This window comes from Hypanus sabinus, chromosome 3 (assembly GCF_030144855.1).
Source record: "Hypanus sabinus isolate sHypSab1 chromosome 3, sHypSab1.hap1, whole genome shotgun sequence".
Taxonomy (NCBI): Eukaryota; Metazoa; Chordata; class Chondrichthyes; order Myliobatiformes; family Dasyatidae; genus Hypanus; species Hypanus sabinus.
The window spans coordinates 59,308,259-59,323,445 of NC_082708.1; the positions used below are offsets into that span (position 1 = coordinate 59,308,259).

A 15,187-nucleotide genomic window follows, 5' to 3' on the forward strand; every position below is an offset into this window, starting at 1 on the left:
CCTGCTTAACTAATATCCTCAATAGAAGGAAACCTGTTGGTTGTAGGTGCCTTCTCTCAAGTTCAGCAAACTGTGTTAAGATATGGCAGTGATGCTGTAAAATTGGAGGAATGCCATTGTTATACCCCAGTTTAGATGAGTATGTCAAATGTGCAAAAAGTAATTAGGACCAGGATTGCTTATCAGTTGGAAGAACATGAATCAATAAGTACAATTAACATGGATCTATTAAAAGCAAATAAATAGGTAATCAAGTGGAATATGTGCCATCAATGACTGCCATTTGTTGCTCAGTAAAGGACAGTGACAATGTCAAATATAGTAGCAAAGTACAAGGAGCAAAAATACTTAATGGATGTCTTGCTGTTTTTTCAAATGGTACTATAAAGGAGACTAGAGCTGTTGGTCCTTCAAAACACCTGAGCAACCTCATTGACAAATGTAAAAGAAAATGAATGCTGTCTGATTTATACTAAATTGCATGTTCCTAGTGCAGAAATTACAAGCGGCCTGGCAGAGAGATTTAAAATGTACTTAGCCATAGGTGAGGTGCCAGAAGACTGAAGGACAATTAGTGTTGTTCTGTTGTGTGGGAATGGCTCTAAGAATAAGCCTGGAAATTATAGGTTGGTGAGCCTGACTTCAGTCATGGGTAAATTATTGGAAGGTATTCTAAGAGGCAGGATATATAAGTTTTTGGATAGACAGGACTTGATTAGGGATGGTTAACATGGCTTTCTTCATGGTGGGTCATATTTGACCAATCTTAAAAGTTTTTTGAGGAGGTTACCAAGAAGGTTAATGAAGGGAAGTCAGTGGTCTAGCAAGAGCTTTGTCAAAGTCTGTGGGAGACTGATCAGAAGGTTCAGTCAGTTGGCTGAAGTAATAAATCTGATTCAATTTTGGCTTAGCAGGAGAAGCCGGAGAGTGGTAGTAGGTTGTTGACACTCTCTGATTGAAGGCCTGTGACTAGTTGTGTGCTGCAGGGATCAGTGTTATGTCTAGTGTTCTTTATCATCAAACCATCAATATAGATGATAATGTGATAAACTAGATCAGCAAATTTGCGGATGACACCAAGATTGGGGATGCAGTGGATGGTGAGGAGGGCTGTCAAAGCTTGCAAGCTGATTTGGACCAGCTGGAAAAATGGGCTAATAAATAACAGATGGAATTTAATGCAGACAAATAGGTGTTGTACTTCAAAAGAACCAACTAGGGTAATACTTACACAGTGAGCAGTAAAGACACAGGTGTGGTGACACAGGTCCATGATTCATTGAAAGTGTCATCACAGGTAGATAGGGTCATAAAGAGAGCTTTTGCTACATTGGCCTTCATCAATTAAGGTTTTGAATACAGGCACTGGGATGCTATGTTAAAGTTCTATAAGACATTGGTAAGGCCGAATTTGACTACTGTGTGTTGTTCTGGTCACCTATCTACAGAAAAGATAACAACAAACTTGAAAGAGTACAAAGAAAATTTATGTAAAATTTGCTGGCACTTGAGGACCTCAGTAACAGGGATAAGTTGAATAGGTTCAGACTTTATTCCTTTAAGTGCCAGGGAATGAGGGGAAATGTTAAAGAGATATAAAATTATGAGAGGGATAGATAGGTTGAACGCATGCAGGCTTTTTCCCACTCAAGTTGTGTGAGACTAGAACTAGAGGTCATGGGGTTAGGGTGAAGGGAGAAATATTTAAGGAAAATCTGAGGGGGAGCTACTTCACTCAGAGAGTGCGACAAGTGTGGAACAAGCTATTAGTGGAACTGGTAAAGGCAGGTTCAATTATGTTTCAGAGAAGATTGAATAGATAAATGGGTGAGAGGGGTATGGAGGGCTATGGTCTGTTACTAGATGGTAGATGGCACTAAAGGAAAGCCATAACACTAGATGGGCCAGTTTTCTGTGCTGTAGTGCTCTGACTCCTAAGATGTATTATATAGAAACTGCATGATAATTGGAAGCCAATTTATTGTCTTTTGAGTTCTTTGCACACCATTTAGTAGGAGAAATATTGGAAGTTAAGGATACAATGCAGATGCAGCAAGATTCTGATTCCATTGGGTAAAAGAAGAGAAATAGATATGAAAATATAGTTTTCAATAACTCGGGGTGCAGGTGCCAGAGATTCCTGCAGTAATCTGATGATAATTTAGGAATTTACTTTAGAATTAAATGGTCAAAGCATTAAAGTTGACGGGGTAAGAAGCAAGGTGAAATACCAGAAGAATTGTGGGTACTTTTTTCATGAAGACCATCTCGTGTAGAATACATTCTACCTTGTGCTCAGTTAAAAGTCCATTTTACAGATGGCTGCATCATGGTTTGATATTTAACTGCACTTTAACTCTTAGATTTAAGAAATGAATTTCCAACTGTGTCAGCCATTGAGTCCCCAATAATATCAGTTCGGATTTTTCTTCTAAACATTTCTATAACCAATCAAACCACAAATAAAGGAAGTAAACAGTGAGTGAATGCATATTAATTTACTTTCGTAGCCTCAACGAAGATGTTCCGATTTTTGTTTGCACCATGAGCTTCCCAACTATTCCATGTCCTCTTCACGTTTTTGAACCACGTTATCGTCTCATGATTCGCAGATGTATGGAAACTGGTACCAGGCAATTTGGAATGTGCATTGGAAGTGACCTTAATGGGTATGTGTGAAGGTAACCTGACTAAGTACACCGTGGCATCTTCAGCTCGGTGGTAACACTTTAGAACTTGTATACATGGCATCAAGGGTCATTTCAGGCAATGAATTCCAAGTCTGGAAATCCATCCTGCATTGAACAGTTAACAAGCTTTTAACACGCAAGCAACATATTGTATGATAACTTAGCCTTTTGCTTCATGTATCATAACACTTTGGCAACTGCATCCGCTTTAACAATGATTACACTTCAGAAATAATTAACTAAGTACAAAGTGATTTTTCTATGTACTAAATGCGAAGAACTTTGTCTCACCTTGCCAAAATAAAACAGCTCACACTTTTATTCATGCTCTTCACATTTAACACTTTAGAAAGTCATTTATTTTAGTATAGTCTAAGTCAAATGGAACATTTTCATAGAGCAAGTTTTGTGATGTGTTGTACATTTTATAAAAAAAAATGAATGACTACAACAGTAATGCAAGTGTGGTACATTTTAAAAATTTTAAGTAGATACTTTGACTCATTTCCCATTACCAGCCAAAGTTGAAGAAACTTGTTAATCATTTTACTGTGAGAGAAATTTGAGCGAGTTATTGTGGTGATTGCTTCTCTAGCTGAACTAACATAAAAGCAGGGGATAAAGAATACCTGAGTTACTCATGCTTTAAGAACTGGCTGACATGATTAGAGGAGGAAATGTTACAACTGTGCTAGCAATTATTGCTCCTAATTTTTTTTATATCAAGAGTTGTATTTTTGTGATGAGTTGGGCAAAGGGCTGATAGAAGAGCTACCAAAGGGGAAATGGTGGCACTGGATCAATGCTGGAAAGCTTCATTAATAGGGACATTTTAATATTATGTTAAATGATTTATTGAAAGTGTAAAGGGAAGGTTTGGCCATAATGGTTACAATTTAGGAAGAAAACTAAAGAATGGATTTCAGAGACAAGGAATACAGAGTGGCTCAGTATAAGTATATGGATTGAAGGAAAATATAGATACGTCTTTAATGATGCATTTCTGAAATTATAGTATTACTTGACTGTGGTAGTTAAGTCATCTTTGTGATGTTGGTCATTTTCATACTGGTATGATGGCTCCAGCATTTGATCTACATGAATGCATTGCTGGGAAAACTGTACTTGGGAATTGGCTTTGGGTGCAGAAGGAAATTAAATTTGTGTATCTCTTTTGCTTAGGTTTGCTGATTATGGCTGCATTCTAGAAATCAGGGATGTGAAGTTCTTTCCAGATGGTCGTTCTGTAGTTGATACAGTTGGCAAGCGTCGATTTAAAGTTTTGCACCACGGCCAGAGAGATGGTTATAGTACTGCCAATATTGAGTACCTGGAAGATGACAAGGTAAGTGCTAGAAGATGTATGTAAAATTTTCTCCATCCTGGGCTTGACTTTAACAACGTTTTAATACAGGAACTAAAAGAAATGCTTTTTTTCAAAATTTCAGTTGGGTCATACTTCTGAAAGCAGTTAAGGAAAAGGGTAGTATTTTCCATTTAGTTTCATTTCTGAAGTAATTTGGTGGAGCAGTGGATGTTTTATTATTTTGCATGGGAGACTGGTTCATGGTATCAGTGGGTTACATCAGTGAACTAGTTTCAGCAATGTGCTGCAGGCCGGAGAACATGTTGCCAGAGGTGAGCACATGACCATTCATAAAATTAGGAGCAGAATTTGGCCACTGCTTTTCAGGCTTGATCAGCCATTTCAGAAGATCCTAGCCAGCCTGAATTTAACTTCAAATCAATATTCCCTTCTACACCCAGTAGCCTTTTACCTTCTTTGCTTGTCAAGTACCTATCTGTCTTTAAAAATATTTAAAGATTCTGCTTCCACTTCCTTTTGAGGAAGAGTGTTCTAAGCAATTGTAACTCATTCAGTAAAAATTTTGCCTTGCCTTTGAAATAACTGGGCCACCCCTTATTTTTAAACCAGCAATCCAAGTTCAATTCTCCCACAAGAGGAAATGTCCTCTCCAGATTCATTTTGCCAAGAGATCTCTGGATCTGATTTGTTTCAATGTTCCCCTATTACTCTTCTAAACTCCAGTGGAAACTTCAGGACATTGATGAAGGGTTTCAGCTTGAAACGTCAACTGTTCCATTTTTTTTCATAGATATAGCTTGGCATAGATCTAGCTTTGGGTAGAAGGATCCCGTCAGCATGGGAAGGCAGTCCATCTAAGAGAGGGAAAACTGATTTCAAACCTTGGCTGCCTTGTGGCCATACCCACTCATGGGAAAGGCTTTGGGAGTAAACCCTGAGGACAAATCCGGAGCTGGAGTCCCTAAGGCAGTCCGACATTGCATTCAACCTCGCTCTGGCAACTCCTGCAATGTCACCAGTGCCAAGCTGTATCGGCTCTTGCCCTTCCCTTGGACAGCATCGGTGGCGTGGAGTCTTGCTGCTTGGACAACTGCCCAGGAGAGGACTTTCCAGGCACAGATCCATGGTCTCGCGAGACTAACGGGTGCCATCATCAGCTTGGCACATTGAATTTCTCCAGCATTTTGTGTGTATTAAATGTAAAACTAGTTAGCTTGCAATCTGTGTGAATGACCTATTGATTAAGCAGATTTTTCTAAATGTAGTTATTGGTTTTATGTTTTAAAAATATTCTCTAGCAAATTTGATATTGTAGAGAAAAAATTGTTAAATATTACCAAAAGAAACTAGTTTTGTTCCCCTCCCATCCCCCATTGCAGTTTTGTTCTTTTAGGTGACACTTTCTCTCTCTGGTTCCAACAGGTCGAAGGGGCAGAGTATAATGAACTTGTCAGTCTGTCTAACCTGGTGTATGACCAAGCATTAATTTGGTTTAAATCACTCAAGGATGATATGAGAACTCAAATTCTGAATCATTTTGGACCAATGCCAGGAAAGGAGCCAATACCTCAGGTAAAAAGGATTGCAAAATAAAGTTGGTTTAATTAAGCTTATAATTGGAGCTTGATTATTCTGATGTACATGCTAGCTTTAAAGCGATCTCTTTCTCATCAATAAAACTGGAATGGTACATTGCATAATGTACTACATAATAGATTTGTTTTCCAACCACTTGGAAAAGACTTTTTGGTGGGCAACAAAAGAATAATGCACACTTCTGACTTTATTAATATTTACTCGGATTTCTCTCTTGAGTGGGCAGTTGTGATCTTGCAGTGATTCAGTTTGTGCCCTCCATAGGAAACGTGCTGCTTTTTTTAGGATACCAAGCAACCATGAAAGTAAAATCAGGAAATATAAATTGGTTTTGCTCATCCACAGAAAACAAATGAGATTTACATTGGATTTCGTGATGGAGAAGAGAAAAAGTTAAAAATAATTCTCTCATTTTGGTATTAAATTTCATAGTTAAATTTTCAGGAGCTAAGGTTGTCATCCCTTGCCACACTATCTTTCAAAATTTAAAGTTAATTCATTATCAAGTACATGTATGTTACCATATACTACATTCAGAATGGCTTTACAATGTTTCCTTGACTATCTGAAGGTAGACCGTTCCTATGAAATGGTTTGTAAGCCGGAATGTCATAAAGTGAATAAGCATTTACTATTTATTTATATAGGAAAAATTTGTGAGCATTCCCAGATCCAAAAAATAACCTACAAAATCATGCCAAATAACACATAAAACCTAAAATAACAGTAACGTAAAAGCAGGAATGATATGATAAATGCATAGCCTAAAGTAGAAATACTTTTCTGCAATCTTTGCAGCACTGTCCACCGTAGCGAAAATCTCATGATGTATAATCTCACTACGTAGTGGAAGGAGTCTCTCCAGTAACCTTTAAGCTATGAAGCTGCCAAATCATACCAAATAACACAAAAAAATACACAGCCTATATAAAGTAGAAATAATGTATGTAACAGTGTAGTTTCACTTACTAGAATCAGGAAGACAGCGAGCACACTGATGATGGTGCGTTAAGTCTGAATCGTTGGAAGTTGAGGTGCTTGGAAATTTTTTCCAATAAATTGCAGTTTCATCACAGTTTAAACGCTTGCTTATATGAATAACCACCTTCTGTAATTATTTTCTTCAGTTCTGCTGGGAACTTTTTGGCAGCTTCAGTATCAGCTGAAGCACTCTCTCCAGTAAACTTTATGTAGCTGCTCTCGCCTCAGAAACCGATCAAACCACCCATGACTACCTATAAATTCCACTTTTGCAACACTTTCATCACCATCGTCCAGTGCTTTCTGTTTCAGCTTATTGAAAAGACTGACTGATTTCTCCTTAAGTATAAGATAACTTAATGGAACACCACGCTTTGTACACCCATCAATCCACTCAAGCAATAGACTTTCCATTTTATCCATTATTGGATGCCAACTAAAGGAGACCACTTTGCTACGAGCAGAAACAACAGTAACATCGGCAGTTTTCAAGATTCTTTCTCTCTGTGTATAAGTAGTGCGGATGGTTCAACATGTGGACAATGTCCTTATTTCCTTCACCATGATCGAAACACTTAATTATGTCTAGTTTTACGCTGAGCGTAACACCCTTATTAGCTCTTTTAGGCTTTTCTGATACCTCTGAACTCATCTTGCTAACAGATGCATGAAATAAATCAACATAAAGCACAGATGCTCGGAGGCACTTGTTTAAGCAATGGTGGTTAGAATGCAGTTCTGGGGGAGGAACTTGGCTCCTCGGGGCGCGCGCTGCCTTTTATCATAACAGTGAAAACACCTTCTGTTAGCGAAAACAGGTAATTAATGTAGGTCTTTCATAACAGCGAGGTGTCATAAAGTGAACATTCGAAAAACGGGGACCACTTGTATTGCAGAGATTTACTGTTATGTGGCCGGCAACAATGAATATAGAATTGAGTCAGGTTTTATAAACAAACATAAACATTTATTAAACTCTGCTCAATAAAAGTGAAAAGTAAACAAGCAACTAACTTAATCGGAAGTTAACTGCTGTATGGCAATTTAACAGCCAAACTCTGGCATAGTTCTTAAAGTGGTAAATTCGAAAGTCCAAGTGATTTATGCAGTCAGTAAGGAGAGACTTTACTGCAACAACAATTTCTCTGAAGAAAATGACGAATCTGCTGATCACAGTCAAGAGTTTCCTTGTCAAAGGAAACAAAACAGCTTAAAGGAACTGGCCTTTTCCTGCAGGGTGAACACTGCACAAACCTTCCTGATCTTGCAGGGGTTCTCTCAGATGCAGGTCACTATTCCTGAACAAAGATTAAATAAGGTCAATCCTGTATAAAACCGCTGAACGATACCAACTTTACTCAATCCTTCTGGTTCCTGTACTTCGGTAAAGTCTTCACTCTCCAACTCGACTGTTAAGATAAATCAAAGGTGCAACAAACCAGAACCGGCAGTGATTGGCGAAACTGCCGGCACAACGGTTTTTTCTCCTTACAATAGAAAGTAAGAACTCCACTTTAAGAACGAAACTGTGTCATGAGATGAATACGCAGCAAAACTGACTATCGAACTAACCCCCCTGCATCACAACAGGGGCTTCCCCTATTTATCTGGTGGAACATTACATCATGCGACCACACACCTGCAGGAAAATTACATCATGTGACCTCACTGGCGGGAAAATTACATCATTACATCATACTCACAAGATACTCAATTACATCATGGTCATAAGACAGTCACAAGATACCCATGGGGTATGTAACAACAGAAAAAAAGAAATACAGTAATTTACAAACAGCTCTACATAAAATGATAAATGACTGTCAAAAGAACCAGTATGCAAAAGAAGACAAACTCTGCAAATTGAAATAATGCTGAGAGCATGAGTTATAAAGAGCAGTTGAAAATGAGTCTCTAGATTGTAGAATAAGTTCAGTGTAGTTGTGATTGAAGCAGCCTGATAGTTGTCAGGAAATAACTGTTCCTGAACCTGGTGCTGTGGGATCTAAGGCCTCCTGCTTGACGGTAGTAATGAGAAGATGGCATGGCTTGGATGATGGAGGTCTTTGAAGATATTTGCTGCTTTCTTGTGACAATGCTCTTTGTAAGTATACTTAATGGTGGGGAGGACTTTGCCTGTGATGGACTGGGCTGTATCCACCATGGACATTGGAGTTTCCATACCAGGCCAATGAGCGGCCAATTATGATGCACTCTATTGTGCATCTATAGGTTTGTCAAAGTTTTTGGTGACGTGTGGAAACGACACAAACTTTTAAGAAATTAGAGGTGCCTATGTGTCACCTTTGTGATGACACGTGCTATTCCTAGGACGATTCCTCTGATGCATTGACACCAAGGAATTTAAATCTACTGACACTCTCCACCTCTGATCCCCTAATGAGGACTGACTGATGGACCTCCTGTTCATTCCTTTTGTTGGCAAGAATCAGCTCTTTAGTTTTGCTGATGCTGAGCACCACTCAGCCAGATTTTCAATCTCTCTCTTAATGCCAATCCTTCCCCACTTTTGATCATCTTCAATGGTCAACCCCAGTTCATGCCCTCATATTAAAGATAAAGATTAGCTTTGACAGATGTACATCAAAACACCAAAGCATACAGTGAAATGCTCTTTTTTTGCATCAAATCAGGTCTGTGAGGATTGTGCTGGGGGCAGTCTGCAAGTGTTGCTAGGTTTTCAGCATTCACATGGGATGGAGTAAATGTTATGTTGATTCCAAGGCTGGCAGTCCCTGCACCTGGACTATGCTGTTTCTTCTGTGGCTCTGGAAACCATCTTTCGCTAAAAGTCCAACTTGGAGAGGTCGGCGCAGGTGCTTCCTGAATACCTGCAGCTTGCTATACTTCTTGAATAGCTTTAACAGCCTGTGGAAACTGTCCTTGTAATAACCTGCTATTCACAAGCTCTCTAGTGGGTTTGCACTTTATTTTAAAAAAGTGCATTAACTTTCACCAATTTAATTAATTTAAAGGCACTTTAACTGACTTTATCAAGTAAGATTTATGTCATTATCATTCTCTCAGCGGCCATTTGCTCCCACTGATTTCAGTGGAGCCGTTGTACGTATAGCAAGTCTAAAGCAAATATGGGCTCACTAGGTGGATTTCCTGCTCTGGGAGTTCACCAGCATAAGCAAAGAATCCTTGGGCTAGAAACTAGAGCAGAAGGTTATGCTGTAGCCAAACCCCAATTATCTTGAAGCGCTGCATGATTAAATGGTGCGAGTGGATGCAGACTCTGTGATGTACGTGGATGTGTGGTGTCTAATTACTACCTTGGAGTAAATACTTCACTCAGTAGCAGGAAACTCTTCATCCCTGCACTGTGACTATTGCAGAAGTTTTTGCTCTTGGATACTGTAGGGTCGATGTGAAGAAACAAAGCCCCCTTTCCAAACAAATCTGCAATCCATTGGCCTGGAAGGCCTCAACACAGTTGGCTGGTAAAGAAGAATTCATGTTACAGTTGTAAGATGAATGTCAACTTCAAGTGCTTTTGAAGCTAAATGTTTGGTGGATGGGCTGACTAATATTCTAAGATCTAGTATTTAAAAATAAAAATAAATATTATATTCAGGCGAGCATTTGTGAAATGCATACCCCCATTGTTTATACCTCCCTCAGACCAGGATAAAGTAGATGGCATAGAATGGGGTTTCAAGACTGAAGAACAAATATGTTAATTGTTGTGTTTTTATTGCAGTCAAGTCAAGATGGTCCTGCCTGGTGCTGGTGGCTGTTAGCTGTGTTACCTTTAGAGAGTCGTGCTCAGCTAGCAGTTCTGTCAATGACCTCACTCAAAAATCGCCTCATTGCTATTCGCCGTGTATTAGTATTTGTGACCCGACGACGGTTCCGATCATTGTGATGAAGATTTAATTGGATAAATAGCTGCCTTCCAAATGTGTTACTTTTTGTGGGGAAACTTTTTAAAACCCCATTTGAACTAAAATAATGTAATGTTTGAAAAGAAAAATAAAACTGAACAGTGAATTGCTCATTTCCACATAAATTAGCAAGAAAGTATGCTCATAACCAATTATGTTACATGTGTTAGAATTGCCCTTTGATTCCAAAGTAATATTTGAAGCCATCACTGCTGTTTTAGAAAATACTTTCTTATTACTGAAAGAGTCTTGAATAAAGTATCTGTAGATGGAGTTAACCACTGCCTAACAAAGAAAGACTAATTGTGCAGAAGTATTGAGGAATATGTTTTTTTCCAGTACTGGCCAGTGTGAAATGAAAATCTTCAAATTTGAGGTGGCATACATGCTGCATAGACTTGAAGCGTTGCAGATAATGACCGTAGATTGCAAGTCTTTGCAATTCTAGAAGTCAAGAATGGTACGGCAGAAATTCAAAATTTCAAATAGCTGTTCTGAACTCATAATATTGGCAGTGTATGGTGAAAGATATTTTTCATTGTCATTATTGAATGAATTACACATGGTCTAATAATACTGATATTTGGAATCTTTTGGTTGTAGGCAGATCTATCATATTGGTTCCATTAATCTAACCAAGATCTATTATGTTAAACTAGATTAAACTTGTATGCCATCCTCTGCATGTATACTGCTGGTGATACAGAGCAGAGCCATTCTCTCTGGGTATTTTTTTCAAAATGTTTTTTTTAAGGTTTTGGAAAATTGCCATAATGTTAAGGGCTAACTGAAGTTGGCAACAGCATAGGAAAATGTGCTGCTTCAAATTTGGGTGAGTTTGGTTTGACACTCCTAGCATGAAGTTTGCTCTTCAATAATTACTTATGTGTCATCACGAGCACTTTGTATTTTTGGCTCAAGGACTCAAGATAGATATGGCAGCAATAACGCATGATTTACAATCATGACACACCTGATAGCCTGTCAAAGTCTCATTCAGCTGGATGTTTAAGTCTGTCTGGACTGAACATTACCAAGGTATCAGAAAGGAGAGAACAGTGCAATTTCAATCTAAGTCCACTGTGGTATGAGCCAAGTAACTTACCAAATGATAATTGGGCATGGATTTAAAATGGGAAGACCTGGTCACAATGACCTGTTCTAGCTTACATGTAAGGTGCTGAAGTCAGCTTTGCCAAGTCAGATCTTGTCAATCTACACTGGACAGTGTTTCTACATCAAGAGAACTTGATTCTCATAAAATTTTCATTACCAGATTTTTTTTTTTACTAAAGTTTAATGGATTTATTTTCTCAGGAAAGCCTATTTCTACACTGAACTATTCAGTACCATTTAAACAAATTCTTAAGCTCATGATAATGAATTGGAGTAACTCGGGCCCCAGCTATTTTATCCACCTAATTATTTCAGTTGTCTGTCCTTTGCCTGATTGGTTAGTTTAATTGTTTGTGAAGTTAGCATTTGGAAATTTTGGAAGAAAACTCGCATCTCATTGGGTAACTTCATCTGTTGGAAGTACAATTAATATATCATCATCTAGGCTGCAGATTTGGCATCTGTTTTGTATCATTATGTGTAACTATTTTTAGAAACAAGCTGTAAATTCATGATTGAGTCATGATTGTATGCAGATGTTGGCAGTAAATTTCTAGTCACTGTGTCTTTTTATGCTATTTTTTTTTCAAATTCCAAATATCCCTGAAGTATAAACAGTTTATGTGGTTAAGAATTGTTGAGCTTTAACTGGTACAGAAAAATTCTGTATTCTATTACCTCCCATCCTTCCGAGTCTTATTTTTCTGACAAATGTTAATCTTACATTGATTTATTTGAATTCCTTCTTTTCATTTGAGCCAATTTTTTTCAATTGTGTATTTATATTGTGCTGCTCATCCAATAGAATTTGTTTATTCTAATTTCGAACAATGATGTTACAGTTCTGTCAACTTGTTAAAGCTGTTGTACACTTGTGATGTTAAGTACTCATTGTGTTTGGGGGTAAAAAAAACCATTGTTGCTGTGAAGTGTTACCAAGGTTTTGAAAGTGCCATTTTACTGTGTTTTTAATTTTTCAGTGTAAAGAGGGGTTACTTATTGTGGTAGTACGTTTGCTGAATTTGTACAATTCCATCTGCATTTTCAAACTGTCATACTGCTTGGACGCAGTAAATTATTATTTGCAGTTGGTGAAATTGAAACCAAAAGAAGCAACACAGCTCATGAAAAAGCATTATCCTAATGTTGTCAATTTGTATTAGTCTTGATAGTATTTTTGGAATTGACTGTGACTTGTATGAAGTATATATACAAATGCAGAATTTGTTTTGCAGTAATGGTGAACTTGCATGACAAATTCTCAACTGTGGCTGTGTTAAAAATCTTACAATTGCCTACGAAGCATTTTTACTTTGTGGGGTGGTAAAGTATACAGACTCTCAGTCATGGTTTTGTGCAGTTTTCTCAGTTGTATGGGTATGAAAGTTAATACCATGTTGTGGTTTGTAACAGGCAAATGGATCCAGTACTTCAGCAATTTAAATGTACCAATGCAAACCTTAGACCAGTTTACATTCAGATTATATAGATGCACATGGTATGCTACCTCATTGAACTTGAACCAGAAACGAACTCACTTTTAAATTTTGAGTTCTAAGAGTCTGTACAAAACATTTTTCATTGAAATGTATTTGAGTGGAGGCCTTTTAACCTAAAGTCTGTGGGTTAGAAATTTGCCCTCTGACACTTGGCACTAAGTAATTAATAAGCAGTTTCACAGAACAAATCCCTCAAACTCTGAACTTAGTACAAGCAATCAAGGACTAATAATTTCTCATCCCAGATCCTTTTTATTTACTGTTCAAAGTTTATTTGCGCCTTTGTGTGATGTTACTATGTTTTGATTCTGTTTGTTTTCCATGATTCAAAAGAGTTTAATACAGGATGCTGCAATTTTGTTGTGTAAATATGTATAAATACAAAATACAAAATATATTTATTTGGATTTAAAAACTTTAAATTTGTCTTTTGTCACTGTTTTGCAAGATTAACATCTATTTTTCATTCACGCTTTTTGACTAAAATTTTGAAAAGAAACTTTGTAGTAAGATCAATTTCATGATGAGATATGCTCATTTGTGGGTTATTAAAGAAGGGTTCCTTCCAAGTCAATACAGCAATAAACAAGTTTATCCATACCATTTGATTTTTAATAAATTGCAAACTTCTGGTAACCACTTCCCCTTTTTTTTTCCCTCCCAGCTAAAGTCCTCTTCCCCTCCCTCATGTCCTGCTCATCACCTCTCTTAGGTTCCCCACCTCCGTTCCTTTATTTCATGGTCTGCCATCCTCTCACCTGATTCCTCCTTCAGCCCTTTGCCTCTTCTACCTATCACTTTCTAGCTTCTCACATCACTCTCCTTCATCTCCCTCCTCCAGCCACCGCCTTTCACCTTGACTCGCCTATTACCTGCCAGGTTGTGCTCCTTCCGCCCCACCCAATTTTTATTCTGTCTTCTACTTTCTCTTCATCTGATCCTTAACCCGAAATGTCAATTGTTCATTCCCCTCCATAGGTGCTGCCTGACCTGCTGAGTTCTCCGGCATTTTGTGTGTGTTGCCCACTTGGAGAGTGGTAAGCCTGTGGAACTCTTGCAGTGAAATATTTTGGCGGCCAAATCATTGACTATATTTAAGAAGACAAATACATTTCTCTGGGCAGAAGGTTCACCACAGTAGTGTAAGGGTTAGCTCGACGCTATTACAACTCGGCACATTGGGGCTCAGAGTTCAGTTCTGACACTAAGAAGTTTGTATGTCCTTCTCCACAAGTACGTGGGTTCCCTATCACGTTTCAAAGATATACTGGTTAGTTGGTCATTGTTAGTGGTCCTGTGATTAAAACTAGGGCTAAATAGGTGGGTCGCTGGATAGAAAGCTCACTGGGCTGAATAAAATACAAATAAAAGGCATAGAGGAATGTGAAATGTGTATGAATATGTTATCAAGGAAACAGATCGGTCATGATCATATTGAATGTCTACAAAACCCACTCCACCTGCTTCTGTATGTTTCTAAATAAGGATAGAATGTGACTTGTATGAAGGTCTGCATGCTTTGTATGCTTCTGTGTGCCTGTTGCCCTTCTCCTTTTAATATAGAAGTGCTGCCAACAAAATCTTGAGGTGGAACTTGCACATATGCATGCAGTGCTTAAGCATTCAGCTCACAAGTCTTTTCACATTTTATTGTCTCCTTTTCTAAATTTAAAATATATTGAAGTAGGATTTTTTGAGCGAATCTACAAAGCATTGTACATCATATAAAATGAAAAGAAAAATTGCAAAACCTGTCAACAATTTACTAAAAATTAAAAACTGAAATGGAGACTGAAGAAGTATTAATTCTTCTTTCTAAGTACTATGCTAACCTTAACAACTCGCCCAATTTGTTGATGTAGAAAATTTGAGGATAACCTGTTTTTTAATGAATTCATAAGAATAAATACCCCCTGTCTCTGTAAGATCCAACGGTATGGTAGATTTTCAACAGCCCAGCTGAGCATGAAGTCAAAAGGGCATTCAAGACAAATTTAAGAAAATAATAATCGAGAAGCATAAATCTGTGGAAGGCAACAAGGCAGTTCTAAAAGCACTGAACACTAT

General features: G+C 37.9%; 1 protein-coding gene across 2 annotated transcripts in view; it reads left to right on the plus strand.

The window, feature by feature from the left end:
* The window catches only part of lonrf2 (LON peptidase N-terminal domain and ring finger 2), a 28,968-nt gene extending 15,426 nt beyond the window's left edge, over window positions 1-13,542 (plus strand). The window contains exons 9-12 of one of the 2 annotated variants that reach the window (XM_059964462.1): window positions 2,511-2,669; window positions 3,873-4,035; window positions 5,440-5,589; window positions 10,322-13,542. In XM_059964462.1, the coding sequence (XP_059820445.1) occupies window positions 2,511-2,669; window positions 3,873-4,035; window positions 5,440-5,589; window positions 10,322-10,486 (637 nt within the window). In that variant the 3' untranslated portion in view covers window positions 10,487-13,542. The remainder of the gene's footprint in view (window positions 1-2,510; window positions 2,670-3,872; window positions 4,036-5,439; window positions 5,590-10,321) is intronic. The other variant, XM_059964463.1, reaches the window with a different exon arrangement.
* The last annotated feature ends 1,645 nt before the right edge of the window (window positions 13,543-15,187 follow it).